At 38.8% G+C, this 24,103-nt stretch overlaps 1 protein-coding gene across 1 annotated transcript in view; it reads right to left on the bottom strand.

The window, feature by feature from the left end:
- The window catches only part of wscd2 (WSC domain containing 2), a 49,693-nt gene that overhangs the window by 7,908 nt on the left and 17,682 nt on the right, over nt 1–24,103 (bottom strand). Inside the window, exons 2-7 of the mRNA XM_059337466.1 lie at nt 15,173–16,089; nt 7,954–8,068; nt 5,193–5,377; nt 1,872–1,993; nt 1,607–1,781; nt 72–236 (exon numbers count right to left, since the gene is read on the bottom strand). Of these exons, the coding sequence (XP_059193449.1) occupies nt 72–236; nt 1,607–1,781; nt 1,872–1,993; nt 5,193–5,377; nt 7,954–8,068; nt 15,173–15,554 (1,144 nt within the window). The 5' untranslated portion in view covers nt 15,555–16,089. The remainder of the gene's footprint in view (nt 1–71; nt 237–1,606; nt 1,782–1,871; nt 1,994–5,192; nt 5,378–7,953; nt 8,069–15,172; nt 16,090–24,103) is intronic.

Raw genomic sequence — 24,103 nt, 5'->3', positions numbered from 1 at the left:
AGCGCGCAAGGCAGTATGGGTATACCCAGGCTAGTGTTTGTGAATAATGTCAGGTAAACATCGAAGCGTACCTTTATTGTAAAGAGAGCCATCAAAGTAATAGCTGCCGGTGTAGTAACCCGTGGCGAGCTCTATGAGGTGGCGAGCCCAGGTATTGCCGGCTCCGGGGAAACTGGCGAGGGCTACCAGCTGCTTGGCACGAGCAGGGAGGAAGTGTCGGTCCATGCAGCGGTTATCTGACAAAACAAAGGCAGAATAGTTATAATTTTGATTTGTTGCATGTATATGTGACAGTAAATATAAAGGTGGGGTGAAAGACCATGTACTATGACTCTGCAATATATTTGGCAAGTTGCTTAACACAATCAAGCTTTAAATAGGGACTGAAAGTTAGTCACTTCCCACTTACTGACTTATTTTGTAATAACAGGGGCTAAGACAAAGAAGTTATGGTGAAACATTGGAAGTTTGTGGCAAAGACATTCAACATCATTGGAGAAAAAGGTCAAAGCCAGTCTAAGTAAAGGGATTCAGGAACGTTCTGGAGTTACGTGTTGTTGTGAGTGAGTAAGTAAGTAAGATTGCCTAACAATGCCCACTTACTGATGTTTCTGTGTGATGTTAATACTGGAAAAATACTTCACAGTTCGTGCAGATTTGTGAGTACAACTTGTCCAGAATATTTACATAAATTTCACTTCCCACTGCAGCTTGTTCTTTTTTCTTTTTTTGTTTGCGTCACAGCATCAAACCTCCTTTTTTTTGTTTACTGGGCTCTGTGTTTCTGCTGATCCAAGCTACTGCTGCCTGCTGCGCTGAGGAAACGTCCACAAAAAAAAGCATATGCATAGTGACAGACTGAGACTAGACTTTTTGAGCTGAAAAAGATATTTTGGAATAACTGAAAACCTGTTAAGATTTGTTTTAATAAAGATGTAAAATTTGGGCTAACAAAGTGTGATAAAGTACGTCCGGAGCATAAAATTTCACAGCTGAACCAAATCACCTTAAGATACTTTTTCATCTTAAAAATGAAATCTTATTAACTGATGCCACAAATATGGGCTAAGATTGTTACTTTATTATTATTATTATTATTATTATTATTATTATTATTATTATTATCAACAACATTATTATTATTATTATTATCATAATTATTATTATTGTGGATTTTATTTTCATCTTTTGTTATGCATTCTATGTATTTTATTCTCATCTTATTTTGGTGTTACTATTATCATTAAGTGTATTTGTTTTTATTTTCCATTAATTATGGCAATTTATCCCTGTTTTATGCTAATCCTATGTGTATTTATTTAATGTAATTTCCTTTCTATAAAGCACTAGCTGCATTCCTTGGAAATATATGATGACAGGACAACTTAAACGTAATTCATTTTGGGGGGGATAACATTTTTTTTCAAATCATAAAAAAAATCTGAGAACATATCAGGAGAAACAGGGCAAGGTTTTTCACATTTGGGACACTGTGCTGTTGATGTGTATGTATGTTTTTCCTTCACGCAGGGTTTGGCTAACTTCCCTGACATGCCTCTCATTCCTGTGTGCCCTTTACATTCTGCCGCGAGCCACCAAACATTACCTTGAACCTGCGTCTGGTACACCACAAAGTACTCGTCGTTCCCGCAGCTCTCGAACTCCTCCCCCTGGCAGCGGTGGAGGCACATGGACTCGTCTTCCAGCTCATGAAGGGAGAAGAGAGGAGTCGGGAAGCCGCAGAGACACAGATCTCCAGCCAGGACGGCCAGCGATTTCTCCTGAAATACAGCTGCCATTAAACACTGAAGACACACTCGCTTGTACAAATGTTCAATGCATGAATTCACACATCCTAAAAAAACCCTCACCCTCTCTGTACACATGTCCACACATTTGTCTACGGACATGTTTTGGATGACCGCGCTGAAGGGAAGTGCCAGGGTGACATTGTCTGGTCTGTGGAAACATCCTTTGAAAATGGCGCTGCCATCTGAAACAGACACAACAAACCAAGAAGTTATTCAGCAACAGAAAGAAAAAAACTCACAAAATACTCCAGTTTTATGGTTACTGAGCACAGACTCCATCAGCTTGGCCTCTATTCACTGACCCTTCATGAAGAGATCCCACTGGGACTCTCCGCCAGTCTACTGAGGCCCTGACCTGCCAGCAGACTCAGCCAATAGCAGCTCTCTCATCCCTGCAGTGTGTTGATGACCTTTAATCTCAGAACCTCACTCTGGTGTGATGGATAGAGCATAAATCACAACAGCAAAGAAGAGCTGTATCTTCCTTTCATGGGAAGTTGTTACTGTAAAATTCTGCTTTATCCCTTTTTATGAGCTGAAAAAGATATTTTGGAATAACTGAAAACCTGTTAAGATTTGTTTTAATAAAGATGTGAAATTTGGGCTAACAAAGTGTGATAAAGTACGTCTGGGGCATAAAATTTCACAGCTGAACCAAATCACCTTAAGATACTTTTTCATCTTAAAAATTAAATCTTATTAACTGATGCCACAAATATGGGCTAAGATTGTTACTTTATTATTATTATTATTATCATTATTATTATTATCAACAACATCATTATGATTATCATAATTATTATTATTGTGGATTTTATTTTCATCTTTTGTTATGCATTCTATGTATTTTATTCTCATCTTATTTTGGTGTTACTATTATCGTGAAGTGTACTTGTTTTTTTATTTTCCATTAATTATGGCAATTTATCCCTGTTTTATGCTAATCCTATGTGTATTAATTTAATGTAATTTCCTTTCTATACAGCACTTTAGCTGCATTCCCTGGAAATATATGATGACAGGACAACTTAAACTTAATTCATTTTGGGGGGAAATAAAAATGTTTTTTGCTTTTTACTGTAAAATTCTGCTTTATCCCTTTTTATGATATTTTCAAATGTCTACTCCTGCACTCACGTCTTCATCACAGAAAGATTGGAGCTCCTTTTCCAATACAAAAATCTAAACAAAACATCCTGAAGAGAGGAAGTGGTTTTAAATCAGGGTTTATCATGTGCAGCCAGTGACTGTTTCTTAATATCAGATTTAACCCTTAATAGGGCACTCATTGAAATACTTGCAAATTCCATATTTCAACCCTAGAGAATATTGGAGGATATTACATACAGCCAGAATCTGTAAAAACAAACAAAAAAAAACATACGGACCCGGGGGAGGGTGGTAATATTTTGAGAAAAAAGTTTATAAGATGTAAGTGGCAAATCTACGAGAATTTTTTTTGCAGATTCATGAGATTTAAAGTGGTGAATCTGCAAGAAAAAAGCTGTTTTCACCCCCATTTTTTTCTCGTAAATCTGCGACTTTTTTCGCTCAGATTTGACACTTTAAATCTCTTGAATCTGCAACTTTTTTCGCTCAGATTTGCCACTTTAAATCTCTTGAATCTGCAACTTTTTTCGCTCAGATTTTCCACTTTAATCTAGTAAATTTGTACTCTGTGACGTAGCCTGATCTTTGCTGATTAGGTGGGAGAAATCCATGTGGCTCTACGACCTCACAGAGAGACATGAGGACCTCATTTTGATATCTGCTCAAGTTACCAAATATAATTCTTCGCCCGATAAAGGGTTAAAACCGCTGTTGCCACCACAGAAGAAAATCCAAATATCAGTTTCACATATAATTCAGGCTGTCAGCATTTCAGCCAGACTGATGTAGCCTACATAATGTAAAGCATTTATAACAGAGGAAAAAAATCTCACACTAAAAGCTTTTCCCTGTGACAGATGCCATGATGAAAACAGCCTACTCGCTCAAACGTCGCTGAATAAAATATGCACATGGAGCTATGCGTCTGCGGTATTTCTTCCTATTGAATGTGACCAACACTTCCCAGAGACTGCTGAGCTAGTTTGAACTATCAGTGCTGTGAGGCTTCAACATAAGATAGCACCCCTTGCAAATTAGCTGTAGTCATGTGTGTGTATCTAATGTTTTATTTATATTTGACCTTTTTCACTGACTAAAACTTGCATTTTTAATGTCATGTCCTTGCTCTCCTCTCTTTATTTCCCTGCAGTACATCTTCACTGCCTCCTCTCTTTGTTACCCTTATTTGCCCTCCCATGTGGCAGAGCCTTTTAAATCAACCCAAGATGCTGTTTTTTGTGGGCTGTTGACTCGCACCACACATATGCAGCATTCAAGCAAGGTCTTCAGCAAATAATATCACTGACGCAAACACAAAGCTGAGAGAAATGTAGAAGAACATAATTTGGCTGCATAACATCGAGGCAAAGGACAAAATGAAGAATAATATCTTTGCAGGATTGTCATAGCAGTTAACTTTGACTGAAAACACTCAACCATGTGAGCGTTTGGTGAAGTGGTGAAAAACCACAAAACAGCCACCTCAACACATTTCCTGTCCACATGATGGAGATCAGGGTCAGAGGTGAAAACACAAACCGCTTATTCAGCACCGATGGCAAGCAGAGAGGGGGAAAAAAGCAGAAATGAAAATAGTAATAAACAAACAGCACTGAGCTGGAGGAGAAAGGTAGGGTAATTTAGTGTTGCATAAATATTCACTGAGCGTGTGTGTACTAACTTTACTTCCACTTTAGCAGGTTATTTCTAAGAATAATTGACAGATAAAGAAAAAGGAAGGGCAAAGAGAGAAAGGAAAAGGTGGGCAGTTACCTAACACTGGCCGGGACTTTTTTTCAACAAACTACCTCAAAACACAGATCTTTTTCACTTCTGCTAATCAGCCCTTTACTGCACTTCGGTTCGCTTCAGTTTTCCTGCAGCAGGCAGCAGCGAGTGTTTAGGATGCAGACCACGGCTGGCTGGGCTACGTAGGTAGCACAGCTCTCCGGGGAAAGAGGTAAACACAACAGAGCAGCCTGCTCCCAACTGTGGCATTAACCCAAAATAAAACAAATATTTTCCCCCAAAACAGCCGGGCTTGATTTTTGGATCAAAATAGCATCTTTGTTCCTCTGTGCATACTGTTGGTGTACAGGTCTGCTCCTTCTCAGCACATCAATACACACGTTTTTAATACCAAATATATATTTTAATTTCTAACATGACAGTGCTTTCTTGTGTTTATTTGCCAGCCCTGTGTGGAGCCGTATGTTGGTCCTATGACGCCCTGGGGGAGTTTTTGTTGTTGTTGCAGAGTGTCAGACTCACAGCGGCGTGCCGACTCCTGGCTCAGCTCCAGCCTATAGATGGACAGCCGGTTGGCTCCTCCACACAGGTTGCTCTTCTCTCCTTTACACTCCATGTTGCATTCGCTATCTGAAGCGTTGGGCGCCTGGATCTTGTGACCGCAGTAGCACTCTGCTCCGAACTCCAGGCCTGCGTACATGTAACCTCTGGAGGGAAGAGAAAGGAAAAAGCATTAGTAAAGGAAAGACAGAAAGCCTTCATGATGTGTCTTAATCCTTCACAGGCCAATACAGATTATCAGACGGAGCAACTGGATAAACATTGATCAATAAAACCAAACCCAGAGGATGTTCAAGTAAAGATGAGACTCATCCAAAGGTTTCTCCAGAATCCTTTTCGGGAAGATGTTGTGAAGCTCTTAAGGCAATTATACAAATATACTTGGAAATATAATCCATACACATTTCGGTAACGCTTTATATTAAGGTCCTTGTAATAACCATTAATTAACAAGTAATAAGGCCCTTGTAAGTCCTTACAAGATGCTTATTAACATTATTGTGTGTTTATAAGCTTATAAAAGTGTTAATAATGGCATTACAAACACCCATGACCCACCCATTATGTCTTTGCCATGCCTTTATTAATCTTATTTTGTTTGCTTATTGATATTAAAATATACTTTATTGCTCATCTATTACAAGTTAACTATAAGTTAACTATGCTTTTTGCAACTACCGGATCTAAAGCGAGAACAATGCCTTATTACTTGTTAATTAATGGTTATTAAGGACCTTTATATATATATATATATATATACATATATTATATTATATTATTATCTTCCTCTTCTCTCCCTCTGTTGCTGCATGAAGGATTTGACTCCCAAGAGGCCTTTCGGGTGCAATTAGACGTCTAACACACCCCTCACACAGGCAAAATCCCCTGGGCTGTCAATCTCACCCAAACCTCAGTGCGCCGCTATGTGCTGTTGCCCCTCATTTGTTTGTCTGTTTAAATTAACCTGCTGCTCCGGGAGAGGAGGCGAGCAGGCTGCGAGAAGCAAGAGGAGGAAGGAGACGAAAACAAGCATCTCTCCCTGTTCCTATTCTCCGCTCTATGAATCAGTGATGGGTGTAATTCAATGCATTCAATAGAGCCGTCCCCGGTTTTCCACCGGGAGAGAAAAGAGGTGAAAGAAAGATGGGTGAGGTAGCAGAGACGGGGAGAAGAGATGTGAGGAAACAGGAGACAAATGGAGGAGAGGAGCACAGAGATAAATGCTTTCAAGACTGGTGCATAAATAACAGTTATGTTTTAACCCAATACAAACACCAGCAATCTACAAACACTGGGTTTTTATGCTTATATGAGAAAATTTAATAATAAGACATCAGCTGGTTGTTTTTAAGGTGCGTATATATTAATTAAATTAAATTAAGTACAAAATTATGTACAGAAAATGTATGAGGCTGTTCTATATGGTCTGTGAAACAAATATGTGTGTGTTAATCTTGTTTTTCCACAGTCATGGGTAATAAATGTGCAGCTATAAGAGCCTAAACTTTTCTGGGAAAGCCTTCCATGGGATGTTTTTGGAACCTGACAGCAGGTATTAGCTCCAATTCAGCCACCAGAGCATAACTGCGGCTGAGCACTGAAGCTGGTCCATCAGGTCTGGCTCACAGTCGGCTCTCCTATTCCTTCATCAAAGGTGTTAGATGCAAGGCTGGACTATTAACCGGGCAAAGCAGGCAGGGACCACAGGGCGGGAGAATTGTGAAGGGGTTTTCGCCCTTCAAAAGATAGTGTCAGCTGTGTGAGGCTAAAATCAGCAGTCTCATTTCATAGAAGAATTTCTTTTCACACTGACAAAAAGAAAAGGAGATGAGGTTCTTGATTGATTTCATGTGCAAAGACTGACACAATATGTGAAGATGTGGCTAAAGTGTCGCCATTGTGTGACCTTTTGCACATGAATAAATGGATTCTTATTGCATCTCAAGAGCCTCCTCTAGCTTTTTGTCAGTGTGCAGGCAATTTTTTATAAAAATGGAACTACCAGAGGGTTTAATGAGAAATCCGTTTGGGAATATGTGCCGCTAAAGGCCCTGACACACCAGGCTGATGGTCAGTTATCGGCCAATGCCAAAAGGTGTTTGTGGCCACAGTAATGTTATTCTTCAGTGCACTGTTTTCAACTATGATAAAACTGACTACTGACATAAGAATCTTGCCTAAGCTACATTCAAAGGCTGCCCTGGAGCTTTCGATCATATCTCATGATCTTCATAAGCAGATGAATTTTGCACATGTGATTGTGATGCAAATCGATGCTCAAATTACCATTTCACAGATAATTTAAGTCACATTTTGTTGTTTCATTTTGAAAAAAAATGTACTTTGAAAGGGGATTTGATTGAAAGCTATGGTTGCTGCAACTAGTTTTTTATTTATATATATATATATATATGTGTGTGTGTGTGTGTGTGTGTGTGTGTGTATTTCTTTTGCACGTTGTTTTGCACACAAATAAATATATATCAATGTTCATTATTTATTTGACAAGCCTGTATTGGTTATTAACTGGCCGTCAGATCTACAGTGATTCTGGCTCCATAAAACGCAGCAAAGAAGGAATTACTTTCAGATGACAGGAGTCAGGAGTCAGGAGTTTTTAGTTTCCATATCAGCTCTACTTTGTTGATCAGCCCCACTGAAGAGATGAAAAAGAGAGCCTATCTAATGTTTGAGTGTTTTTTCTTGTTCGCTGCTGTCATACCTTTCTGCACAGTTGTCCTGGCAACGAAACACAGTCATTTTTTTGTAGTCAAAAAAGGAAACTCCTCTCAGCGCTCTTTTCTGTGTGTCATCAATGTAGCAGCCGATATACTTTGCTGAAAAAGATTGAAAAAAAGAAACAGAAGTTAGTAACAGTGTTTATACAGAAAGAAATTTCAAAATAAATTACACAGAAATATGCAGTATATGATGTTTACTTTAGCTGCTGTATACATACAATCAAAATAATTTGTGAAATAGCTATAAACGTGTCATAAAAGAGAATACAGTCTGCAGTCTTCCTCACATGCCGACACTGTGTAGTAACAGAGCACACGCGGAGTCCAAAGTGGGGCAGAATCTTTATTTATTTATAAAGACACACATCCCCTTCTAGTGGCCTGTAACTGCAACTGTCATCTCTCTGCATCTTGTCAGGAGTGTGTGGGGGTTGGGCTTCAGTGAACCTCTGCAGAGGGATACAGCAACCCTTCAACAGCATCTTTCCTCTCATTAAAACACTGCACAGGGTCTACCATACCTTTAACAAACAAAGCTCGTGCCATCTGTGCTGTGCCATTACCTCACTGAGCCTCTGCTGATGGCTAAGTGAGTCCTGGTCCCGCCGCATTACTTTAATTGTTATGGACATGTGGTGTGCTGCAGGACTCGGCTATAATCTTCCTCCTAACTATTGTTGAGCTGGAATATAATCTGCTTTATGAGGAAGGGAAACGCTGATTTAAATGAAGCCGGAAGCCCATTTTGCGTGGTGTATTCCTTCTCAGCATGACATGAGGGTGAAACAGCAGATGCAGCTGATGATATTATCATGATCTGTTTTGCACTTTCAAATGTTCCCAGTATCTGGTGGATCATATTAAGTAAAGTCAGCAGTGATTCCGCTCTGTTCTATCCCCCAGTCCATTCTTGTTTCCCCTTCAGTACAGTATGCTCTCGTGCCATTGCACCACAAAGTGCAAATGTGTTCATGTGTTGTGTCTGCATCTCATGCCGCAATATTCCCTCCAAATTAAATTCAGAGCCAGTGGGAATGAGTGCATTTGCAGTGAGAGGAGAGGAAAGAAAAATTGAGTCTGACGATGGTTTCAGACTGCAGAGTAATGATTGGTGCTGGACGTATGAGAGCAAACGAATGCTTTGAAGCTGCTAATTACTCCATCATCGCTGTCGTCTGCAGTCCAGTGAGGTGGGTGCTTCAGTGTGGGAGGGAAGGAAGGAAGAGGGCTGAGCTAGACTGAGAGACCTCGATTTGATCAGATAACACAAAGCTTGAATATACATTGTAAACATGTTTGTTTTCCTGGCCTTGGATTGGGGAAAAACAGCTTAGCACTGCTCTAGAAAAACAATGTTCTTTAATACTCTACAGTATAATGCGGAGCTGGGTACTGTACGGTGACTCATAGTTTTTGTAATAGAATCACTTATTTGTTTTGTCTTCAGGCTCAGAGAGGTTGGAGTCCGTCACTGAGTAGAGAGAGATTAAAATCAGGGAAGCTGCCTCCATCTTTTATCAGATCACTAACACACACACACACACACACACACACACACACACACACACACACACACACACATAGACACAAACACACACACACACACACACACAGACACACACAGACACATAGACACATAGACACACGCACACACACACACGCACACACGCACACACGCACACACACACACACACACACACACACTCATGTTTTGTTTTGTTTATGGGAGGTTTAGATTCTCCACCTGCTTGCTTCTGCACAAACCAGAAACCCACACAACTACAATGAAGTTATAGTAAAAAATATTATAGCTCCTCAGTGTCTGTTTGTATTAGATGTTGTAGATACGTATAAATAGAAACTCCCTAATATAATTTGTGGAGTCAAGCAGTATCTGAACCAGATGCAAGACAAAAAGTTTCTTGTGGAGGAATAACAACAAAACATTTCCTCCAAGCACTTTGCTTCACTACAAGGAACTTGGTCTTTAAATGATTATCTCCATTGCATGCTACTTTATATTTGGACTTGACAACATTTCAGGGAGAAATATTGTACATTATACTCCAATACATGTATTTATCCAATACAGTTACTTGTTACTATACAGATTTCACATACAAAACATGATGCTGTGTTATATTTAACTCCAGCACAGTACATCTAGAAGATGAAACAGGAATACGACTTAACTTTAGGTAAAATAATAAATAACAGACTTTTATTTGCAACGAGTAGTTTTACATTTTTGTATTGCTTTTGTATTGCTTCGCAAAGTTTCTAAACACCTTTGATGGAAAGTAACTAAGAGCATTTACTCCTGTAATGTGCATGTGTTGTACTTTAACTACAATGTTAAACTTTGGTTTTTCCGTTTTTCTTGTACTTTATACTTCAATTGGATCACATTTCAGAGTAAATGGTATGGCAGTAGAAACTGGCCAGCACATAATCAGGGCTGAGCTGCCATTCAACAAGGACCTCTACACCCAGCGATTCAGGAAGAGAGCATAAAATATAATCAGAGACCCCCACCAACTCTTCAGCCTGCTGTCGCCTGGCAGACGGTACTCAGGGACAGCTTCATCCCACAGGCCTTATGGACATTTGACCATGACACTGTCACTTTAACCGTTATTTTACTTTACTTACTGTTACATATAAACTTTTTACACCTCTGTGTATACATATTTTAAAGCCTGACTGATATGGGATTTTTGAGACTAATGCCGAAACAGATTTTAGAGAGGAAAAATTAATCATTAACCGATATGGTGGCCGATATAGTAATTTTTTTTTTGTTGCTGGAATGAAAATAGACCTTTTAATGTAGATTGTGCACCAAATTTTCACCACTCTGTACCGGGGACCAGGAGAGCTACTTTCTTAAACATAAAACTATATTCAATAATATTTAACATTGTTATATATTACTACACATTAAACAAACATTGTATAATGAGATTCTTTTTTTGCTTATGCTTGCATGATTTTCTTTTTAAACATATTTAATGAGAATTGTTAGAGGAAGCCTGACATCCAAGATTTTCATAGTCAACAACTTTTTTTTAAAAAGTGCACATTAAAGAACTTGAATTCAAGTATTGTACATATTACACCACTACATTTATCTGACAACAAATGACTACTAACCTTTAAGATCAAGATTTTATGGACAAAACACACTTCTACTAACTTCTGAGACTGCATAATAGTACATAAAATAGTTATAGTAATAGCTTTAGCGTTGATCATAACATACTAGTCAGCAGACTGGAACAGTGGGTGGGGCTCACTGGCACTGTGCTACAATGGTTCAAATCTTACTTACAAGATAGGGACTTTTTTGTGTCAATTGGAAACCATGAGTCTGAGCGAACTAAGATCACATGTGGGGTTCCTCAAGGGTCCATTCTCGGACCGCTTCTATTCAACATCTATATGCTACCACTAGCTCAGATTATGGAACATCACAACATCTCCTACCATACTTATGCCGATGACACACAACTCTACATTTCAGTGTCCTCACACGACTACAGTCCCTTACTCTCATTGAGTAACTGTATTCATCAAATCAATGACTGGATGTGCCAGAACTTTCTCCAGCTAAATGCAGAGAAGACAGAGGTGATCATTTTCGGCCCTAAAAATGAAAGATCTAAGATCAGCGCTCACCTTGGCTCTATGTCATTGACAGCTACAAATCAAGCCAGAAACCTTGGTGTAATTATTGACTCAGACCTGAACTTCAACAGCCATCTAAAGCTTATCACTAAATCTGCCTATTACCACCTGAAAAACATAGCTAGAATTAAGGGTCTTCTGTCCAAACAAGACATGGAAAAACTTATCCATGCATTTATTTTTAGTAGGTTGGATTACTGCAATGGCATCTTCACAGGTCTTAACAAAAAATCAATCAGGCAGCTGCAGCTGATCCAGAACGCTGCCGCCAGAGTCCTCACAAACACCAGGAAACTGGACCATATTACACCGGTCCTTAAATCACTACACTGGCTTCCTGTGAGTCAGAGGATAGATTTTAAAATCTTACTGCTGGTCTACAAAGCTCTGAATGGTCTCGGACCAAATTACATGCTTGATCTGCTCCCTCTCTATGAAGCATCCAGACCCCTTAGGTCATCTGGAACTGGCTTGTTGCGTGTCCCAAAAACAAGAACTAAGCGGGGTGAGGCAGCTTTCAGTTATTATGCTCCTCACCTGTGGAACAAGCTACCTGTAGATCTGAGGTCTGCCCAAACGGTCAGCTCCTTTAAATCAGGACTAAAAACACTATTGTTTACTGAAGCGTACTCTTAACTTTAACACTTATCTGCTCTACTCTACTGCCCTTACTTTTTAACTACACAATGTTTGACTTGTGCTTTTTATTATTTTATCTCTTTTTTTTTTATCCTGCTGTATCTTCCCTGTTTTAATTGACTGTTTTTATTGTTTTCAATTGTGTCTTGCTGTTTTTAATGTGTATGTAAAGCACTTTGAATTACCTTGTGTTGAATTGTGCTATACAAATAAACTTGCCTTGCCTTGCCTTGCCTTTAGAATTTGTTCCACTTCAGTCAATAATAATAATCCAGCTATATAATATTTATAATACTAACTTTTATAGTATATACTTATGAGAGGATTTTAAAATGTCTGTAAAACTACTTTTACTTAATGAAAATATCTGAGTACTTCTTCTACAACTGCTAAACACTATAACTGTGTATAACTGAGTTTGTTTACAGAGAGAGGATTAGGGGTCTGACTAAAAAATCTACTGTTTGACTTTGTTTTTAATCATTTATATTTCATCCAATAGTGCAGAGTGTGTTTGACAGGGTAAGAAAAGCCAAGAGGAGGAAGAGCGATGTGGCCCAGGGGTAAATGATATCCTCTAATCAGCTCACTTGATCATGTTTCATTTGGAAGAGAAAAGTAAGCAGGATATTTGTGTCATCCAAGGTCAGAGACGTCGATTCTGGACAGACACTTCCTGTCCTCACACTGGTGTTTTCAAAACTTTTAGCGATTTGATAAGATGTCATATGCGAGTCCAGAGTTTACATGTAAACACTGACAGGACTGTGTAGTGGACTGTGGCGGTTCTACACAGGGGCCTTCAGGGGCCACTGCCCCTGTGAAGAAGCCCTTGGCCCCTGCTATGGCCCCTGTGTCAAAGTAATAATATAATGATCAATTTATAACGATGAACAATGGAACAATTCTTACCTTTTTTTTGTTCAAACAATATCTAATTTTACACAAAAAGAACCCACAATGTGTACATTGTATAATAGTTTAATTGTGCAATAAAATATTGTGTGTGTGTGTATATATATATATATATATAAAGATCATTCTCACTGTACCGCACTTTCAAAATAAAAAAAGTGTTTGCGCACAAAAATGAGAAATGTCATTGTCATACAAAAATAACTGTTATTGTTGGTCAGTCTCATCATTTAAATCAATGTATTTGTATCTTGCAAATATACTTAAATGAGATGTTTAAATAAGCTAAAATAAAGATTTTGAATGCTTAAATATCATCTTTGCCGTTTTTTTATGTGCTAATGTGCCCCTCTTTTTTTAAAATTTTTTTAAATTTTATTTAATTTTATTATTATTATTATTTTTTAATGTGCCCCTCTGATTAAACACTGGCCCCTCCTTGGCCCCCACAGTAAAATTGGTCTAGAACCGCCACTGGTAGTGGCACAGTTGTAAAAAAAAAAAAAAGAAAAAAAAAAGAAGAGAGATACAACTGTGAAACCTGCAATTGTGAAGCCATTTAGATGTTGTTTTGTTGCAGCTGAACGTGTGCGGAGCGAAGCTGCAGCTGAAGCTCTACGGGTGAGACCCTTGAAGGATTCACTCCGAGACGACACAGAGGGCTTAATCATAATCATCATCTCACTCCACTCTCAAGAGATTTCCTACATGACCAATTACAACCAGAAATTCTCCATCATTAAGACGGTGCGGTTTGTAATTAGAGATTACATTGGATCAATTTCATATTAACATGAAGTGTCTGTCTGTGTGTTTGCTGGTGGATGTGCATTATAAAACAGCCGGTAATATTATGTTTTCAATTATTCTTCAATTATCCCATTAGCAAGTATGACAAAAACTATAGGTTAATGTAATAATTGTTCTAATAACATTTTACACAAGAAGCAAGTTGTAAACAAGGAGGAGTCATTAATGTTGTAACACTGCAATTATCTTCGCTATTGCCGGCACATATTGTGATTATTCCCTCATTTAAAATTCATTAACTGTACCAGTAAAGTCTGTTTATGCTTTGCTGATCTGCCTAACTGAGTATTGCACTGCATCATTGTGGTTCTTTTGATTGATTTTTCATGTGGGAGATGCCAAGGGCAAGTTTTAACAATCCTTTATAATTCATCAACTCATTTAGAATTTTTAAATGTGGAAGAAGATCTGTTGTTGTATTTGGAAACCTGCCAAACAATAGCACTGCAAATCGGGCAAAGTGTTTTGTTTTTTGTTGGTTTTAAAGGCTGAATTACAGTAAAGTGATGTCATTTTCGAAACTAACCAAACTGTTCCAGCTGTTTTATTATTTGCCTTTAGTCATTGTATCCACAGTACTGATGACTAATTATCAAAAATCCACCAGCACAAACAGTCAACCCTACAATAACGCTGAAAAATTCATATCAAGGTATTTGGTCAACAATATGATATCTGATGATAAGATGATATCTTATTTATTATTATTATTACTATTATTATATATTTATATATTATATATCATATTATTTTATTTGTTTTTATTTTATATTGTTACTATTTATTATTACATATTATATTATATATTATATACTGTACTATTATTATTATTATATACTGTCTAGTCCCTATAGCATTGTTGCCATCATATCATCAGTATAATGATAATTACCATCATCTTGCCAACCTACCAACTGATCTTCTTTTTTTAACTTCTTAAGTGTCCTTGTTCTATTCTGTGTTTTTTTCTATTATTGTTTTTATTTATGCTACCTCAGTATTTTATTCTATTGTATTTTATTGTATTTTATTGTACTTGAATACCGGATTGCTGTGACAACCGAATTTCCCTTCGGGGATGAATAAAGTAATCTATCTATCTATTTTCTGACTGTAACATTATAGTAGAATAGTTTTGGTGTAACCCACCTCGTCCATCGTCGACATCTTTGGCAGTGCGTCCTTTAAGTGCACGGTTCCAGTTGTTGGTGTAGTCTCCTCCCCTGCGCGCCTCCTGGCCCTCACGTCTGGCCTTTTTCATCCACGGAGGGCCGTACCTGCGTCCAGACCTGCGTGTCTCCTTAAACACTCTGCTCATGATGCCAAGCCCCCGAGCATCTGAAGTCCGGCCTCCCATCTCTGAAGCCACCACAGAGTCTCTGCCCCCTCTGCCCCCGGGGCCGCTGTCCCCGACGAAGCCAGAGTGCAGGAAGACGAGGCTCCCGGCGGTCAAGTAGAGGAGGATTAGAGAAAAGAATCTGACAGGTTTCCTGCGGAAATAGCGCTGTATCTTCAGCAGAGGCTTGGCCATGCTGGCTCCCCCTGCCACTCAGACACGTTTTCCCAGTGATGAAAACTCATAAAGCAGAAGAATCAACACCAGCTGTCCCTGCTCCCACCCCAAAGCCCCACGGGGCCCCGACAAAACTGAGGAAAAAGTCGGATGAAGTGTCTTAATCCTGTGTGAAGGTCATCCAAACAATAGCATGACTCTTCCCTCATGGATGCCCCTTCAGTCTCATGAGGAGGCTGCTTTACACCTGCGCACCGTGCAGCTCTGCCGATTGAGTCCGTGCGAGAGTCTCTCTGCGTTCCCACTGACAGTCCAGCCCTGAGAGCTGGCTCCGGGGCCACGGCATGAAAGGTGAGTGGCTCTGAGTGAAAGATGATCCCTCAGCGCTGCTTTCACTCCAGTTATCAGCCTACAGAGATGCCACACCAGGACCACAGTGGCACTTTCTCCCACGCTGTGCAGAAGGAAGAGGGTTTTATTTACTGGCCAAGCTGAAATCTTTCCGCCTTTGTGTGGCCGCCTATTCACCGAGCGAGAGGGCGTGACTCACCATCTGCAGTAACACACAAAGAAGAAGAATAAGAACACACCTGAGTAAGCTTTATCGCACGTGGAAAAAGAACATGAGCAGGTTAGAAAAGGATGAAGTCGACGCAGCATCTGTTAGGAAACACATCTCGTCCTTAAAATGCTGTTAAAAGTTAAAATGTCCTCATTCTTTCATAGTCTGTCTAACTTAATTTAAAGAGGATGCAATTTGGAACAGAGATAAGCAAAGAAAAAAGATTAAAAGCAATCAAGTATCTGGGAAACTCTATCTCTGTTGTTAGTTTGTGCATAAAACAGTCTGTAAAGCTTCACTGCAAGCAACTCAGAGTTCCACATTATCTTTAATAAATTGGGTTAAGCCGAAAGGGGGAAAAACAGAAACAAAGCTCTACCCTGCGGCGTCTTCACTGATGTGTTTGGGAAGTAATGTGTGAGGGAATTGAAGGGAATTAAAAAACATTACTCAAGATGATCTAAGGTGATGATAATTTGTGTGAATGTATGACAGGAAAGAAAGCAAACAGGCTTACTTGATTTTCAAAGAATGCAGAGGTCATAAAGTCACCTCATCCATTACTTTTAGAGCACACGCTGTAATGAAGAGTCTGTTTCTTATCATAATTTAAAGATCTTACACAGATAACTGCATTTGTTTTTAACTGACTGAGTCCTGACTTCCCAAATTTTCTGCAGACTCTCTCAAAGGAGTCTCTGTTCTGGGACGAGCCCGCGAGGCTACTATTGGAAGGTGTAACGCAACACTCCTCAGGGTCAGGGAATTTTCCAGAACATTCAAGGGGACACTCGCCCTTGTGGCTCTCTAAAAATACGCAGAATACTTGTCACCTGAAACCTCAATGGCACAGCAGACCACCCTTGGCTTTCGGCCCCCCTCTACTTCTCCCTCCCGTAGTCTGAGGAGAGCCTGAGACCCTCAAGGAGAAACGGATCACATTCTGCTCATGTGCTCGAATCACAGCATCCGAGCACAGAGACAATCCTCAACCTGTCTGACTCCTGTGTTTGTCCTGTTCAGAAACCTCGAAATACCTGCAAGGACGGTTTTCATTACCGATCTGCATTTAAATGATTCAGTATTTTCTTCGTTTTAAGATCAAATCTCTTTTCCCAAGTAAAATGAAGTTTGAAAATGACAAACGTTTAAATGAAGGGTGATAAAGCTGATGAGTCAAAGTAAATAGGGGGGGAGGAGTAAATAATTTTAGTGGGGTTCACACTCAGGACATAAAAGACAAAAGAGAGCCTCATTAGTGAAGGCCTCACAGTTTTTAAATAACACCTCCTAAAATAAATCTGTGATGGTGTCTAATTGCTGGTACAGAGTTCCATCATAAATTTGGTGCAAAGGACAAATAAACTTTCAGGTTTTTTTTTTTGAGAAATCAAGCAGCAACCTCTGGGTCTAAAATGTGAAGCAAATACAGAAGTGCCTAAAACCTGCATTTCTTCTTATGGCCAGCAGAGGGCGACTCCACTGGCTGCAAGAAGTAGTCATATTGTATAGAAGTCTATGAGCAAATTGTCCTACTTCTCACTTGATTTGAACATTTTCTTACTGAATTTATGGTCTGAAGTATTCTTTAGGGTAGGGCTACTCTGTGACAGACACAAGTGTGTTATTAACCACTCATCTAAGAAAGCAGATTTCCCAAATTATTCCTTTAAACACGTGTGTCTGAAACATCTATACATTTTAGTCATCTTTTCATTCCCATGAACAGCCTCTATTCCACATGATTACCCCAACTTCACCTCCATCCCTGCAGGGATTCATATAAATACAGTTATATGGTATAATAAGTCTTATATTTATTTCTACAGCTGTGCTAACATTGTTGAAAAGTGACCCCTACACTTTCTCAGTAACTGTGACCATGATTTTTCAGTCCTGTGTCAGTATTTTTGCTTCTCGTCGATGGAGAAATGAGTCATATTTCACAACGAATGAGACACAGTAACTCTGAAACAAGCTGGTCTTTGTTTCAAACTGAATATTTGGTTTGCCTTGTAGAAATTTGATCATATCTAGGTTAGGTTCCCCACAGGGTTACAAGGTCTAAATTGAAAAATAAAACTGCATATTTCAACATGCCTCAACTTCTAACTCACTGTGAAGGGAAACAGTACCCTGAAAACATGTAGTGGCTTTTAGGTGAGATTGACATCCTAAGTAAGCGAAGATGCACAGGAGAACATTGTTTTAGGCCTCTGTGTGCACAGGTCATGTTATGGTGGCTGCAGCTTAAGTAGTGAGCTGCTTATGTTCTGAAAACACAGTAAAAAGGTGTGTGAGGGTGAGCTGGAGACAACAACAGAAGAATATGCGTGACAGTCCCTGCTCCTGCCTCTCACGCATGCAACAGGGCCACATACAGGTTAATTACTGCTGTTAATAATTCATACCCTTGGTTACAAAAATGAAATTGAACTGGTGGCTAATTTGCAGGTTCAAATGACTGTAACAGGAGCGTGGATGGACTCTGTATAGATCCTTCATATTGTATGAGGCAAAAAGAAACAAATCTAGCCTATACTGTCACGCTAGCAGCTCTGTGACACTGTAGGCACAGCGGTGCTTTGAGATTAATGCACGCTAACATGCTCATAATGACAATAACATGCTGATGTGTAGCAGGCAGAATGTTAAACCAGGGGAAGTTAACATTAAAAAAAAACCTGGTACAAAGAACATTTAGGTCTCTTTTTTTCTTTTTCTTTCATGGATGTACAGGGGGTGGATTTTACATATAATGCACCTGTTTAAATTATATTAAAATGAAGTTATGACAGACGAACCTGGTCTCACAGGAATCCGTGAAATAGCCACGGATTCGCTTAACTCAAAATCCTTGGAATAGCCACGGAATAACTCAAATTTCCGTGAAACTGACACGGATTCCGCTACAATGCAAGTGAATGACAGTCATATCCCGTGGCTATTCCATGGATATTTTTTCCTATTGGTTTGTTCCAAGTCACGTGACTTTCAAGGTCCCGGCGGTCAGAATAAAAAACATGGCGGACAGTTCTCTCATTTTTTGTGAAAAAAAAAATCAATATTTTCACTTAGTTTCTGCATAAAAATGGATTTTGATCACATTTCTAGCGATAAATATATGTTTTATTTTCTAAATATTCACTCAGTGAATGTACATAATCACTCTGTATGTTGGAATAGCTACAGGATATGACTGTCATTAACTTGCATTGTTGCGAAATCCGTGTCAGAAATTTGAGTGATTCTGTGGCTATTCCACGGATTCCTGTAAGACCATGTTGGACAGACAGACATTGCCATTTCTACAGCCGTGCCGCTTCAGTGGCTTAAATTCCCAGTCAGGAACTCACATTACAACTTAGCATGCTGCAAGTCTGTTCAATTAATAGCCACTACAGGTGAACTTCATTCACATTTAGAGTGCAAAACAGGGCCTGGGGATAAAAAAAAATCAGGCGTGACACTTGTGAACAGACAGACAAAGAGGAAATGCAACAGACAAGAGGCAGGAGGTGCCGCAGAGATCTTTCTGCCAAATCATGGCAATTACTCAAGTGGAGCAGACATGAACTCACTGACTGACCATTAATTCACATTCATATTAAATGAGCCAGCAAATATTTAATCAGAGCGGATTTAGGGGAGGAAACGTCAAAGTTAATCTTTGGTGAGTGGGCTGACATCCAGCTCAGCTTGTGCTGCAGGCAAACGGCTGCACAATAAATATTCTTCATTTCTGTCCTGGGACTCATTGACCAGGGGGCAGGGTTGAGCAAGACAGAGCTGTGGTCAACTCCACTCTGTGACACCTCTTGAGTTCAGAGATAACACTTAGCTGTCAGATAACATGGACAACTGGTGGGTTCAACAAATGAGGAGTCTGAAAAGCCTTGAGCACAACTGCGGTATGACACAGACAGTAAAAAAGCTTCTAACAGTGTGTTATGCATTATAGTTTTGGAAAGAAACAGCCGAGAAAATACATAAAAAGGCAAGAGATGCATGTTTCTGATATTCATTTTTTTTATATCCTTAAACAGGGTCGACAAGATTTGAACTCTGAAGAGGTTGAATAATTAGATGTTGGATATTTTGTCGTGAAAGCAGATAAAATATTCAGTCTTGCTACTTGGTTCTGCAGATGTAATCAATTTCCATTCCCCCTGCCTCCCGATTGCCAAAAAGCATTCTTTTCATTCGAATGTGGGTGAGGTTTTTTAACTGTTCGATCTGAAAATCCCCAGTGAAAATCACACCAGCTGAAGCAAATTAGTTGTGATGTTCTCCCAGAGTTTAAAGTGAGTTTTTCTTTCTGTATTTTCACAGTGGTAAAAGTTTGGAAAGTACAGGAAAGTGAGGTTCAGATTGGTCCACAGTAAAACCAGCACTGCAGCATGGCCTGCTAAAAATTATGTTCGCATGAAACTAAACTGAGGAAAACAACAAACACATTTTCTCCCAGATTAAGTTTGATCTTAATGTCTCACAAAAATATTTCTAATAAGGATCTGCAGAGGAGGTTGAGGTGGATGAATGGCTCAAATAAACACATGACATTTTACCCAGGAGGCCGCTGGTCATGTCCCGTGTGAAACCAAAAGTCAAAGTAGACTTTTTTGGACAACAAAGTAACTCAATTAAAAAAATAACCCAAAACATGATCATTTACTAAACCTAACCATGTAGTTTTGTTGCCTGAACCTAACCAAATGCTGTCCATTTCACAATCTGTATCCAGGAGAATATATATCTCTTGAAACCTAATTGAGAATACACTGTAATAAATTATTCTGTGGTCATTTGATTTTACTTAATATATTTGATAAAATGTATTAAATATAAGTGCGTCCTTGATTTTGAGGCAGTTGTTTTAGTAACTTTAATATAAAAATGTTTGAGATAGAATCTACTTATTTTGATCACATTAAATATAATCTTTATGTGTATGTAATTCTAAATCAAGAGAATTTTGAATGAATCCAACTCAAAACCCACCTTTTCAAAATAGCTTACAATACCTGAACTCATAATCTCTCATCTCTGTTTAGTTTTTTTCTTCTGTATTTTGTGTTTGTGTGTGTCTAATTTCCTGTCATGTAAAGCGACTTTGAGTACCTTTAAAAGCGTTACAAAAATGTAATTTACTATTATTATTATTATTATTATTATTATTATTATTATTATTATTATTATTATTATTAATAGAATCAGTCCGTTTTTAATTGACAGGCACTTCCTGTTAAGTTGTTATTAACTCAACTTGTAACGTAGTTAGATTTAATTAATAATATTGCAATCTGTTGCCTTAATTTTATTGAGTAGCTATTGTTTATCTTTTTTTACAGTGTACAGTTTCACTGTATGGGAACGTTTTGTTAGAAGACGGGGTTGAACACTGATAGTACAGAGGGAAGCCTCTACAAGCACAATATTGTGATAGAAACATTGAGTGTTAACAACAACAGGAAGAAGATATTATCAGGTGCAGCAGCATTAGTGGGAAAGGAAACCATTTGAGTCTCCTCTCATTGTCCTGTTCCTGTAACTCCCTGTTTGCATTATTTGCCCCATCCTGTAAAAGTACTGCACTGTAACATGTCTTGGGCTCCTCAGCAGCTGAAGAGTTAACAGTGTTAGCTGCAGCAGCCTTGACCCTCCCCTCACCCTGGGGCCTGTCTTTCCGCTCTCCTGGTGTGTTTGGCCTGCCAGTGCGCATTAGCTGTGTTTGTCAAATCAAATCAAACTAAAGATCACATTCCTCCCGCGGTGATAATGCTGGCCATGCTTGTGTTCAAGTTTACACAAATTGTTCCATGCCATCCTACTTGCAAAGTTGCCTGGTGCCTCATTACAGGTCCAAGAGAAAGCTCAAGACCACAAGAAATTACAGTGCTGGTGAAAACTATTAAGGTTTTTTTAAGGCATTTGCATTTCAGATAAAGACTGCTGAGGAAGCTCCAATGAGCCGGTAAGGTGCCAAACTTTTGCTGCTCTGCAGAACCGATTCAAGCGGCTCGCAGATGGCAAGTCCAAGGAGTGCGTGACCCCTGACAACTGGAGTGTGAACATGACTGCTTCCAATAACAACAGGATCGCTCTGCCAAAGCAGTTTTTTTGGCGAACGTGGTTGGCAAAAGTCACTACGGTATGAGCTACAGTTTTGGCTTCCGATTTTCATGTGAGCCATTTTAATTAAACCTGTGTTTGATCTCAGTGTGTGCCCACATTAGAGATTGGCTTAACGCCCAATACGCTTAATTACTGGTGGCCACTCAGAAGGGAAACTCATCAGCGAAGATATTTGCAAGAAACTCTGTACAGTGACAGATTATTCGAAGTTAGAAAAGCAATTTTTAAAACTCTTGACAAGGTTTTGGCAGTGATTTCTTCCTTATTTTACTTTCTGTGCACCTAACAAGATGAATATAAACCTTTTATTACAGACGACATCTACCTCTGCTTCAGTGTTGACACTTTAAAGTGCCACTTCAAATACCCTGTGATAAAGCTCTGAAAATAGTGCTCCACTGTGAGTACTGATATTTACTGTATGTTATTTATCAGAAGGTTATCTGTAACTAAAACCTCTGTCTGTAATCTGCCAGCAAGTCTTGAACATGTGGAACAAACGTGGCATGAAAGTAAACAAATCTGTGCTGTAATGAGTGTAGACAAGCTGTAGATTGGTGGCAAGTCAGACATCTAGTGCCCCCACCGTCCTTTCATTAACCTCTCATTAGTGGCCTGCTGAGAGGTTAATGAATTGGTAATGAAATTATTTTTTTAACTTTTCATTTTTGATTAATTACCTGTGTGGTATCAGTTTATGACATGTTTTATTTTAATATATTTAATGTACATTGTAAAACTAAACAGTTTTAATGTTATGTCATGTTAATATTTCTTGCCAATATTCTGTGCCTCTGCTATAAAAACTGTTGTTCTTCAAGATCCCCGCACCGTCATTTAACATGAAAGCGACGTAGCTTGTTGTTAGCAAGAGCTACAGAGTGCTCTTTCAGCTATGGTTGCTGTGGCGCGCAGTTCTGCTCATAAACTGCCTTGCTCTTGTTTCGCTCTGATTGCTGACCCAGATATTCATTGTATTTTTGTGGTCTACCTCCAAACAAAGTTAAGTATGGAAGAGGACTAGGGCCAAGGAGAAAAAAAAAATTGAGAAAACCCCCCCGAAATGACGAGAATAAAGTTGAAATACAATGTCAAAAACATTTTTTAAATCAAATGTCGAGAATAAAGCTGAAATACAATGTTGAAAAAATACATATATAATATAATATAATACAATATATGTCTAAAAAATTCACATAAATTACAAAAAAGGAGATTTTTCCCAAAACAATAATTACTACCAAGAATAGCTGATGTATGTGTAGGGGGATTTTAGTACTACTACACCCTTAAATATTGTGGTTATTGCTCATTTAATGACATCTATGAAAATCAGGTTGTAGCTTGCAATCTAACTAACTGTTCAGATAGACGTGCTGTTTCTCTGAAAACAATGTTACTTTAATGACTTATTGCCATGAATCTGTGAATGTCGTTCAACGTACCGAAAACATAAAACTACATAGACTACTTTATACTCTTCATTTCTACTTTTTTCTCAAAATCGTATATCAACTTTATTCTCGAAATCTCGACTTTATTCTCGTCATTTTGAATTTATTCTCGTCATTTTGAATTTATTCTCGTCATTTTTAATTCATTCTCGTTATTTTTACTTTTTTCTCGAACTGTATAATGGGGAAAAAAATCCACCTTGCACTATTATTTTCTCCAACCTGGCCCCAATCCTCTTCTGTAGCTAAGAGAGCTTGTGATACAAAATAAACTTGCTCACATTCAGTGCATCTTGATACATGTAGGCATGGCTGGCACGCCTCCACTAGCAGAAGAACTCAGATTTCTCTCTGTCAGCATTTCAAACACTGAGGAATGTATTGCTTCAACTGCTTACATGTACCGTGGACACTGA

Source organism: Centropristis striata, chromosome 7, assembly GCF_030273125.1.
Source record: "Centropristis striata isolate RG_2023a ecotype Rhode Island chromosome 7, C.striata_1.0, whole genome shotgun sequence".
NCBI classification, from domain to species: Eukaryota; Metazoa; Chordata; class Actinopteri; order Perciformes; family Serranidae; genus Centropristis; species Centropristis striata.
This window is presented reverse-complemented; position numbering and strand designations above follow the sequence as displayed.